This window comes from Mustelus asterias, unplaced genomic scaffold (genome assembly GCF_964213995.1).
Source record: "Mustelus asterias unplaced genomic scaffold, sMusAst1.hap1.1 HAP1_SCAFFOLD_4661, whole genome shotgun sequence".
NCBI classification, from domain to species: domain Eukaryota; kingdom Metazoa; phylum Chordata; class Chondrichthyes; order Carcharhiniformes; family Triakidae; genus Mustelus; species Mustelus asterias.
In genome coordinates, this window is record NW_027594604.1 from 1 (window position 1) to 12,500 (window position 12,500).

Here is a 12,500-nt window from a genome sequence, read left to right on the forward strand (position 1 = left end):
ACAGGTACAGCACGGGGTTAGATACAGAGTAAAGCTCCCTCTACACTGTCCCCATCAAACACTCCCAGGACAGGTACAGCACGGGGTTAGATACAGAGTAAAGCTCCCTCTACACTGTCCCCATCAAACACTCCCAGGACAGGTACAGCACGGGGTTAGATACAGAGTAAAGCTCCCTCTCCATTGTCCCCATCAAACACTCCCAGGACAGGTACAGCACGGGGTTAGATACAGAGTAAAGCTCCCTCTACACTGTCCCCATCAAACACTCCCAGGACAGGTACAGCACGGGGTTAGATACAGAGTAAAGCTCCCTCTACACTGTCCCCATCAAACACAGTAAGAAGTTTTAACAACACCAGGTTAAAGTCCAACAGGTTTATTTGGTAGCAAAAGCCACACAAGCTTTCGAGGCTCTGAGCCCCTTCTTCAGGTGAGTGGGAATTCTGTTCACAAACAGAACTTATAAGACACAGACTCAATTTACATGAATAATGGTTGGAATGCGAATACCACAGTTGCGTGGACCTGCAGAGTTTCACTGGCTGTCTTGTCTGGAGACAATAACATCTTTTTAGCCTGTCTTGATGCTCTCTCCACTCCCATTGTTTTGTTTCTTAAAGACTGGATTAGTTGTAAGTATTCGCATTCCAACCATTATTCATGTAAATTGAGTCTGTGTCTTATAAGTTCTGTTTGTGAACAGAATTCCCACTCACCTGAAGAAGGGGCTCAGAGCCTCGAAAGCTTGTGTGGCTTTTGCTACCAAATAAACCTGTTGGACTTTAACCTGGTGTTGTTAAACTTCTTACTGTGTTTACCCCAGTCCAACGCCGGCATCTCCACATCATCAAACACTCCCAGGACAGGTACAGCACGGGGTTAGATACAGAGTAAAGCTCCCTCTACACTGTCCCCATCAAACACTCCCAGGACAGGTACAGCACGGGGTTAGATACAGAGTAAAGCTCCCTCTACACTGTCCCCATCAAACACTCCCAGGACAGGTACAGCACGGGGTTAGATACAGAGTAAAGCTCCCTCTGCACTGTCCCCATCAAACACTCCCAGGACAGGTACAGCGCGGGGTTAGATACAGGGTAAAGCTCCCTCTACACTGTCCCCCATCAAACACTCCCAGGACAGGTACAGCACGGGGTTAGATACAGAGTAAAGCTCCCTCTACACTGTCCCCATCAAACACTCCCAGGACAGGTACAGCACGGGGTTAGATACAGGGTAAAGCTCCCTCTACACTGTCCCCCATCAAACACTCCCAGGACAGGTACAGCACGGGGTTAGATACAGAGTAAAGCTCCCTCTACACTGTCCCCATCAAACACTCCCAGGACAGGTACAGCACGGGGTTAGATACAGAGTAAAGCTCCCTGTACACTGTCCCCATCAAACACTCCCGGGACAGGTACAGCACGGGGTTAGATACAGAGTAAAGCTCCCTCTACACTGTCCCCATCAAACACTCCCAGGACAGGTACAGCACGGGGTTAGATACAGAGTAAAGCTCCCTCTACACTGTCCCCCATCAAACACTCCCAGGACAGGCACAGCACGGGGTTAGATACAGAGTAAAGTTTAAAGACATGTCGCCGTTCTGTGAATCTCTGACTATGCAAGACAATAGTTAAGTGAGGAGGGTTCTCACCGACACAGGCTCCTTGGCGGAACGACATCAGGGGACAGAAGATACTGTGCACGGGATTGGAGTTCTGCTCAATCTCAAATGTTCTCTTCAGCTGCAGTGTTCCCTCGTTGTCTACAACCCTGTTAACACAGCAACCTTACACTGAGAACACCCAGCACACTGACACAGACTTCAACCCTGCTTCACCCCCTCACTGTCCCCATAGCACGCACACAGGCACGCACACACACAGACACGCACACACACGCAGGCACGCACACACACGCAGGCACGCACACACGGACATACACACACACACGGACATACACACACACACGGACATACACACACACACACGGACATACACACACGCACAGACATACACACACACACAGACATACACACACACACGGACATACACACACACACGGACATACACACACACACACGGACATACACGCACGGACATACACACACACACGCACGGACATACACACACACGCACGGACACACACGCACGCACGGACACACACGCACGCACGGACACACACGCACGGACACACACACACGCACGGACACACACACACGCACGGACACACACACACGCACGGACACACACACACGCACGGACACACACACACGCACGGACACACACACACGCACGGACACACACACACGCACGGACACACACACACGCACGGACACACACACACGCACGGACACACACACACGCACGGACACACACACACGCACGGACACACACACACGCACGGACACACACACACGCACGGACACACACACACGCACGGACACACACACACGCACGGACACACACACACGCACGGACACACACACGCACGGACACACACACACGCACGGACACACACACACGCACGGACACACACACACGCACGGACACACACACACGCACGGACACACACACACGCACGGACACACACACACGCACGGACACACACACACGCACGGACACACACACACGCACGGACACACACACACGCACGGACACACACACACACACGCACGGACACACACACACGCACATGGACATACACACACGCACACGGACATACACACACGCACGGACATACACACACGCACGGACATACACACACGCACGGACATGCACACACGCACGGACATACACACACGCACGGACATACACACATGCACATGGACATACACACACGCACATGGACATACACACACGCACATGGACACACACACACGCACATGGACATACACACACGCACATGGACATACACACACGCACATGGACATACACACACGCACATGGACATACACACACGCACGGACATACACACACGCACGGACATACACACACGCACGGACATACACACACGCACGGACATACACACACGCACATGGACATACACACACGCACATGGACATACTCACACGCACACGGACATACACACACGCACACGGACATACACACACGCACACGGACATACACACACGCACACGGACATACACACACGCACACGGACATACACACACACACACGGACATACACACACGGACATACACACACACACACACGGACATACACACACACACACACGGACATACACACACACACACACACGGACATACACACACACACGGACATACACACACACACGGACATACACACACACACGGACATACACACACGGACATACACACACGCACACGGACATACACACACGCACACGGACATACCCACACAGGCATGCATGCACACATAGACATACACAGGCATGCAGGCACACACGCAGGCACGTGCACACACATGCAGACACACACACAGGCACACACGCAGACAGACACACACATGCACGCACACACGCACACACACACACAGGCATGCGCACACACACAGGCACACACACACACAGACAGACACAGACACGCGCACAGGCACGTGCACAGGCACGCGCACACACACACAGACAGACACAGGCACGTGCACAGGCACGCGCACACACACACAGACAGACACAGGCACGCGCACACACACACAGAGCTCTTTTCACAGTGAGATCCAAGCTGCTTGCCTACCTGTAGAGCAGCAGTTTGTTGACACAGGCGTTAACCAGCAGGGAGGGGTCCCGAGCCTCACGGCTGATCCAGGACCGTGCTGAGATACTGGTTATTGAGCTGCCCTCACTAACCACCAGGCGCTTTGCTTTGGTCAGTTTACCTGGGAACAGACACAGCAGCCTGATTAAAGAGAGAGGCGCAGAGGTACACAGCACAGGAAGAGGTCCTTCAGCCCACCAAGTTCCAGACTCCCACTACCCCCTGGGTGAAACTGATTTCCCCTCTGAATCTCCTGCTCCTTCCCTTAAATCTCTGCCCTCTAGTTATTGGCCCCTGTGCGAAGGGGAGAAGGTTCTTCCTATCAATGTCCTTCATAACTTCATACACCTCGATCAGATCCCCCCTCAGCCTTCTCTGCTACAAGGGAAACAACCGCAGCCTCTCTCCATAAGCTGAAATGCTCCATCCCAGGCAGCGTCCTGGGGAATCCCCTCTGCACCCCGGGGAATCCCCTCTGCACCCCGGGGAATCCCCTCTGCACCCCGGGGAATCCCCTCTGCACCCCGGGGAATCCCCTCTGCACCCCGGGGAATCCCCTCTGCACCCCGGGGAATCCCCTCTGCACCCCGGGGAATCCCCTCTGCACCCCGGGGAATCCCCTCTGCACCCCGGGGAATCCCCTCTGCACCCCGGGGAATCCCCTCTGCACCCCGGGGAATCCCCTCTGCACCCCGGGGAATCCCCTCTGCACCCCGGGGAATCCCCTCTGCACCCCGGGGAATCCCCTCTGCACCCCGGGGAATCCCCTCTGCACCCCGGGGAATCCCCTCTGCACCCCGGGGAATCCCCTCTGCACCCCGGGGAATCCCCTCTGCACCCCGGGGAATCCCCTCTGCACCCCGGGGAATCCCCTCTGCACCCCGGGGAATCCCCTCTGCACCCCGGGGAATCCCCTCTGCACCCCGGGGAATCCCCTCTGCACCCCGGGGAATCCCCTCTGCACCCCGGGGAATCCCCTCTGCACCCCGGGGAATCCCCTCTGCACCCCGGGGAATCCCCTCTGCACCCCGGGGAATCCCCTCTGCACCCCGGGGAATCCCCTCTGCACCCCGGGGAATCCCCTCTGCACCCCGGGGAATCCCCTCTGCACCCCGGGGAATCCCCTCTGCACCCCGGGGAATCCCCTCTGCACCCCGGGGAATCCCCTCTGCACCCCGGGGAATCCCCTCTGCACCCCGGGGAATCCCCTCTGCACCCCGGGGAATCCCCTCTGCACCCCGGGGAATCCCCTCTGCACCCCGGGGAATCCCCTCTGCACCCCGGGGAATCCCCTCTGCACCCCGGGGAATCCCCTCTGCACCCCGGGGAATCCCCTCTGCACCCCGGGGAATCCCCTCTGCACCCCGGGGAATCCCCTCTGCACCCCGGGGAATCCCCTCTGCACCCCGGGGAATCCCCTCTGCACCCCGGGGAATCCCCTCTGCACCCCGGGGAATCCCCTCTGCACCCCGGGGAATCCCCTCTGCACCCCGGGGAATCCCCTCTGCACCCCGGGGAATCCCCTCTGCACCCCGGGGAATCCCCTCTGCACCCCGGGGAATCCCCTCTGCACCCCGGGGAATCCCCTCTGCACCCCGGGGAATCCCCTCTGCACCCCGGGGAATCCCCTCTGCACCCCGGGGAATCCCCTCTGCACCCCCTCCAGTGCAATCACATGCCTCTGAGGACATGCATCCCAGAACTGTGCAGTACTCAAACTGTGACCTCACCGCGAATAACCCTCGACACTCTCTCCAGAATCAACACGATTCTCGAACTAACAGTCAGCAAATTCACTAAACTATTAACAACCCAAATAAATCCCATCTATTAACTATTCCCAAATAAAACAGGATTCTAATGGAATGCTGTTCAAGTAATAAATTTCCACTCAATAACAAAATAGAATTTGGTCACTCTCTAAATTACAACCAGGTTTTGTCTCTTCCGGAACATTCTGGGCCTTCTTTGATTCTTCTGTCTGGAACTTCCTTCGTCTTTGCTATCTTTCTCTAAGACACAGTGAAGTTATGCGAGCCAGCGATTCGCTCCCGAGATGTTAACTCTGGCAGGTGGCAGTTGCTCTTCCCTCTTTTGCCCCACGGCCTCCTGCTCTTATACCCTTGATGACATATCAATATTTCCCACAATAGGATTGGTCAAGGTTGTCAAAGCCATCAGATTTAAATGTTATAGGTTTTTGGTTTCGAATTGCCTGATTCAAATTGACTGGCTGAATTCAAAAGCCTGTTGCCTTGGTAACCCTGCTGCTTGGCCTTTCGATATAAATGTTTCAGTCTGGGCACTCGGTGTACTTGCTTTTTAAATCTCTCAGAACAGAAATAGCACCACCTTTCATTGTCCTGCGCAAGTGCATCACCACACACCTGTCCGGGTTGACAGAGACAAACAGATGGTGGACAGAGGGGCGGAGGGCGGGAGGGAAGGGGGCGGAGGGCGGGAGGGAAGGGGGCGGAGGGCGGGAGGGAAGGGGGCGGAGGGCGGGAGGGAAGGGGGCGGAGGGCGGGAGGGAAGGGGGCGGAGGGCGGGAGGGAAGGGGGCGGAGGGCGGGAGGGAAGGGGGCGGAGGGCGGGAGGGAAGGGGGCGGAGGGCGGGAGGGAAGGGGGCGGAGGGCGGGAGGGAAGGGGGCGGAGGGCGGGAGGGAAGGGGGCGGAGGGCGGGAGGGAAGGGGGCGGAGGGCGGGAGGGAAGGGGGCGGAGGGCGGGAGGGAAGGGGGCGGAGGGCGGGAGGGAAGGGGGCGGAGGGCGGGAGGGAAGGGGGCGGAGGGCGGGAGGGAAGGGGGCGGAGGGCGGGAGGGAAGGGGGCGGAGGGCGGGAGGGAAGGGGGCGGAGGGCGGGAGGGAAGGGGGCGGAGGGCGGGAGGGAAGGGGGCGGAGGGCGGGAGGGAAGGGGGCGGAGGGCGGGAGGGAAGGGGGCGGAGGGCGGGAGGGAAGGGGGCGGAGGGCGGGAGGGAAGGGGGCGGAGGGCGGGAGGGAAGGGGGCGGAGGGCGGGAGGGAAGGGGGCGGAGGGCGGGAGGGAAGGGGGCGGAGGGCGGGAGGGAAGGGGGCGGAGGGCGGGAGGGAGCGGGGCGGAGGGAAGGAGGGACGGGGCGGAGGGAAGGAGGGACGGGGCGGAGGGAAGGAGGGACGGGGCGGAGGGAAGGAGGGACGGGGCGGAGGGAAGGGGGCGGAGGGCGGGAGGGAAGGGGGCGGAGGGCGGGAGGGAAGGGGGCGGAGGGCGGGAGGGAAGGGGGCGGAGGGCGGGAGGGAAGGGGGCGGAGGGCGGGAGGGAAGGGGGCGGAGGGCGGGAGGGAAGGGGGCGGAGGGCGGGAGGGAAGGGGGCGGAGGGCGGGAGGGAGGGAGTGGACGGGGCGGAGGGAAGGAGGGACGGGGCGGAGGGAAGGAGGGACGGGGCGGAGGGAAGGAGGGACGGGGCGGAGGGAAGGAGGGACGGGGCGGAGGGAAGGAGGGACGGGGCGGAGGGAAGGAGGGACGGGGCGGAGGGAAGGAGGGACGGGGCGGAGGGAAGGAGGGACGGGGCGGAGGGAAGGAGGGACGGGGCGGAGGGAAGGAGGGACGGGGCGGAGGGAAGGAGGGACGGGGCGGAGGGAAGGAGGGACGGGGCGGAGGGAAGGAGGGACGGGGCGGAGGGAAGGAGGGACGGGGCGGAGGGAAGGAGGGACGGGGCGGAGGGAAGGAGGGACGGGGCGGAGGGAAGGTGGGACGGGGCGGAGGGAAGGAGGGACGGGGCGGAGGGAAGGAGGGACGGGGCGGAGGGAAGGAGGGACGGGGCGGAGGGAAGGAGGGACGGGGCGGAGGGAAGGAGGGACGGGGCGGAGGGAAGGAGGGACGGGGCGGAGGGAAGGAGGGACGGGGCGGAGGGAAGGAGGGACGGGGCGGAGGGAAGGAGGGACGGGGCGGAGGGAAGGAGGGACGGGGCGGAGGGAAGGAGGGACGGGGCGGAGGGAAGGAGGGACGGGGCGGAGGGAAGGAGGGACGGGGCGGAGGGAAGGAGGGACGGGGCGGAGGGAAGGAGGGACGGGGCGGAGGGAAGGAGGGACGGGGCGGAGGGAAGGAGGGACGGGGCGGAGGGAAGGAGGGACGGGGCGGAGGGAAGGGGCCGAGGGAGGGGGGGACGGGGCCGAGGGAGGGGGGGACGGGGCCGAGGGAGGGGGGGACGGGGCCGAGGGAGGGGGGGACGGGGCCGAGGGAGGGGGGGACGGGGCCGAGGGAGGGGGGGACGGGGCCGAGGGAGGGGGGGACGGGGCCGAGGGAGGGGGGGACGGGGCCGAGGGAGGGGGGACGGGGCCGAGGGAGGGGGGGACGGGGCCGAGGGAGGGGGGGACGGGGCCGAGGGAGGGGGGGACGGGGCCGAGGGAGGGGGGGACGGGGCCGAGGGAGGGGGGGACGGGGCCGAGGGAGGGGGGGACGGGGCCGAGGGAGGGGGGGACGGGGCCGAGGGAGGGGGGGACGGGGCCGAGGGAGGGGGGGACGGGGCCGAGGGAGGGGGGGACGGGGCCGAGGGAGGGGGGGACGGGGCCGAGGGAGGGGGGGACGGGGCCGAGGGAGGGGGGGACGGGGCCGAGGGAGGGGGGGACGGGGCCGAGGGAGGGGGGGACGGGGCCGAGGGAGGGGGGGACGGGGCCGAGGGAGGGGGGGACGGGGCCGAGGGAGGGGGGGACGGGGCCGAGGGAGGGGGGGACGGGGCCGAGGGAGGGGGGGACGGGGCCGAGGGAGGGGGGGACGGGGCCGAGGGAGGGGGGGACGGGGCCGAGGGAGGGGGGGACGGGGCCGAGGGAGGGGGGGACGGGGCCGAGGGAGGGGGGGACGGGGCCGAGGGAGGGGGGGACGGGGCCGAGGGAGGGGGGGACGGGGCCGAGGGAGGGGGGGACGGGGCCGAGGGAGGGGGGGACGGGGCCGAGGGAGGGGGGGACGGGGCCGAGGGAGGGGGGGACGGGGCCGAGGGAGGGGGGGACGGGGCCGAGGGAGGGGGGGACGGGGCCGAGGGAGGGAGGGAACAGGGTGAGAGGGAGGGAGGGAACAGGGTGAGAGGGAGGGAGGGAACAGGGTGAGAGGGAAGGGGGGCAAAGGGAGGAAGGGTTGGGGTCACAGGAAGGAAGCAGGGGCAGAGCCAGGAAGTGAGGGTTGGTGGGGTGGTGGCGAGGTCGGGGTGCAGGTTGGTGACCCTGCGACACTGGGGTTGGGGTGGGGGAGGGGGGGCGGTGGGAATGAGGGGGAGGAACGCACTCTGAGCTGCAGAGCAGGATCCCGGTACGTACCCGTGGCCATGTCGAAGAGGAAGGAGAAGATGCTGCCACGATCATCGCCGGCCCAGAGGATTCTCCCCGGGGAGTCGAAGGACAGCGAGAGCACGCGGCCAGTCAGCTTACTGGACCCTCCCTTCACCTTCTTCCCGGTGGAAATGTTCACAACATGAACATTCTGTTTGTTGTTCCCAACCTGAGACAGACCAGAGAGACGTCACCAGCTTCCTGTACAGTGCCTGCCACTCCCTCAGCACTGACCCTCCCACAGCGCCTGCCACTCCCTCAGCACTGACCCTCCCACAGCGCCTGCCACTCCCTCAGCACTGACCCTCCCACAGCGCCTGCCACTCCCTCAGCACTGACCCTCCCACAGCGCCTGCCACTCCCTCAGCACTGACCCTCCCACAGCGCCTGCCACTCCCTCAGCACTGACCCTCCCACAGCGCCTGCCACTCCCTCAGCACTGACCCTCCCACAGCGCCTGCCACTCCCTCAGCACTGACCCTCCCACAGCGCCTGCCACTCCCTCAGCACTGACCCTCCTACAGCGCCTGCCACTCCCTCAGCACTGACCCTCCCACAGCGCCTGCCACTCCCTCAGCACTGTCCCTCCCACAGTGCGGCGCTCCCTCAGCACTGACCCTCCCACAGTGCGGCGCTCCCTCAGCACTGACCCTCCCACAGTGCCTGCCACTCCCTCAGCACTGACCCTCCCACAGTGCGGCGCTCCCTCGGCACTGACCCTCCCACAGTGCGGCGCTCCCTCGGCACTGACCCTCCCACAGTGCGGCGCTCCCTCAGCACTGACCCTCCCACAGCACCTGCCACTCCCTCAGCACTGACCCTCCCACAGCGCCTGCCACTCCCTCAGCACTGACCCTCCCACAGCGCCTGCCACTCCCTCAGCACTGACCCTCCCACAGTGCGGCGCTCCCTCAGCACTGACCCTCCCACAGTGCGGCGCTCCCTCAGCACTGACCCTCCCACAGTGCGGCACTCCCTCAGCACTGACCCTCCCACAGTGCGACGCTCCCTCAGCATTGACCCTCCCACAGTGCGGCGCTCCCTCAGCACTGACCCTCCCACAGTGCGGCGCTCCCTCAGCACTGACCCTCCTACAGTGTGGCGCTCCCTCAGCACTGACCCTCCCACAGTGCGGCGCTCCCTCAGCACTGACCCTCCCACAGTGCGGCGCTCCCTCAGCACTGACCCTCCCACAGTGCGGCGCTCCCTCAGCACTGACCCTCCCACAGTGCGGCGCTCCCTCAGCACTGACCCTCCCACAGTGCGGCGCTCCCTCAGCACTGACCCTCCCACAGTGTGGCTCTCCCTCAGCACTGACCCTCCCACAGTGCGGCGCTCCCTCAGCACTGACCCTCCCACAGTGCGACGCTCCCTCAGCACTGACCCTCCCACAGTGCGGCGCTCCCTCTGCACTGACCCTCCCACAGTGCGGCGCCCCCTCAGCACTGACCCTCCCACAGTGCGGCGCTCCCTCAGCACTGACCCTCCCACAGTGCGGCACTCCCTCAGCACTGACCCTCCCACAGTGCGACGCTCCCTCAGCATTGACCCTCCCACAGTGCGGCGCTCCCTCAGCACTGACCCTCCCACAGTGCGGCGCTCCCTCAGCACCGACCCTCCCACAGTGCGGGCGCTCCCTCAGCACTGACCCTCCCACAGTGCGGCGCTCCCTCAGCACCTCCGCCCGACCCCCCCACCCCTCCCCCGCCGGCACTCACCACGGTCAGGTTGTTGTTCATGGGCTGGAATGTGCAGCAGAGGAGCTCGGAGCAGTCGGGGTCGGGAATCTCGCGGATACATTTGCCGTCCTCCGTAGCCCAGATCCTCATGGTGGCGTCCAGTGAGGTGGTGACGATTACGTCGTTGGAGAGGGACCAGGCGAAGTCGGTGACGCCCCGGCTGTGCCCCCGCAGCACCCGCAGCACCGCTGGAGGAGTGGGTACCAGCTGGAAGATGGAGACGGTGCCGTCCAGCGAACAGCAGGCCAGCCGGTTCTTGTCATCGTTGGCGAACTGCACCTTGGGCACTGCACGGGGAGGGGGCAGAGAAACAGGATTCATTTCAGCACCTGGTGTCAGCGGGGGGACAGCACCAACCAAAGGTCAGGAGTGCCACAAAGAACGGCAAGACATTGGCCGAGTGGCATTATCGCTGGAGTATTAATCCAGAAACTCAGCGAATGTTCTGGGGACCCGGGTTCGAATCCCGCCACGGCAGATGGGTGAGATTTGAATTTTAAAAAAAAATATCTGGAATTAGGAATCTACTGATGACCCGTTGTCGGATAAACCCATCTGGTTCCTTTAGGAAGGAAATCTGCCGTCCTTACCCGGTCTGGCCTACATGTGACTCCAGAGCCACAGCAATGTGGTTGATTCTCAACTGCCTCCAAGGGCAACTAGGAATGGGCAATAACTGCTGGGCCCGGCCAGCGACACCCGTGTCCCAGGAATGAATAAAAAAAGCTAATTTAGACAGGGAAGGTGGTTCAAAAGAACTTTCCCATTTCTTTCTATTCATTCCGGGGACACGGGCGTCACTGGCCGGGCCAGCATTTATTGCCCATCCCTAGTTGCCCCTTGGAGGCAGTTGAGAGTCAACCCCATTGTTGTGGCTCTGGAGTCACATGTAGGCCAGACCGGGTAAGGACGGCAGATTTCCTTCCCTAAAGGAACCAGATGGGTTTTTCCGACAATGGGTCATCAGGAAATTCTTAATTCCAGATATTTTTTATTGAATTCAGATTCCACCATCTGCTGTGGTGGGGTTCGAACCCGGGTCCCCGGAACATTCGCTGAGTTTCTGGATTAATAGTCTGGCGATAATATCACTCGTCCATCGCCCCCTCCTTGGTCCCACACTCTACCCCCCCCCAATGCCCACTTCCACCCCACTCTTCCCCCCATAGACCAGCAAACTTTCTCCCTTCCAGTATTTCCCCAACTCCCCCCTTCCTGAGGCTGAATCCCTCACACGGCCCTCTCAGGCAGCGCCTTCCAGATCACAACTCGCTGCATTTCGAATAAAGGTTAACCACATCACCCTCTAATTCAGAAAACCGCTGAGAAGTTCCACCGCATCTCACTAGCACTGACTCTCCAACAGTGCGGCGCTCCCTCAGCACTGACCTTCCCAAAGTGCGGTGCTCCCTCAGCACTGACCCTCCCACAGTGCGGCGCTCCCTCAGCACTGACCCTCCCACAGTGCGGCGCTCCCTCAGCACTGACCCTCCCACAGTGCGGCGCTCCCTCAGCACTGACCCTCCCACAGTGCGGCACTCCCTCAACACTGACCCTCCCACAATGCGGCGCTCCCTCAACACTGACCCACCCACAGTGCGGCGCTCCCTCAGCACTGACCCTCCCACAGTGCGGCACTCCCTCAGCACTGACCCTCCCACAGTGCGGCGCTCCCTCAGCACTGACCCTCCCACAGTGCGGCGCTCCCTCAGCACTGACACGGAGG

The 12,500-nt window shown here is 62.8% G+C and overlaps 1 protein-coding gene across 1 annotated transcript in view; it reads right to left on the bottom strand.

Annotated features, from left to right (window-relative positions):
• Positions 1-1,663: 1,663 nt before the first annotated feature.
• wdr13 (WD repeat domain 13) overlaps positions 1,664-12,500 on the bottom strand; it is a gene marked incomplete at its 3' end in the record, with an annotated part of 11,104 nt that continues 267 nt past the window's right edge. The window contains exons 2-5 of the mRNA XM_078208859.1: positions 10,754-11,061; positions 9,024-9,204; positions 3,725-3,866; positions 1,664-1,782 (exon numbers count right to left, since the gene is read on the bottom strand). Coding sequence (XP_078064985.1) covers positions 1,664-1,782; positions 3,725-3,866; positions 9,024-9,204; positions 10,754-11,061 — 750 coding nt within the window. The remainder of the gene's footprint in view (positions 1,783-3,724; positions 3,867-9,023; positions 9,205-10,753; positions 11,062-12,500) is intronic.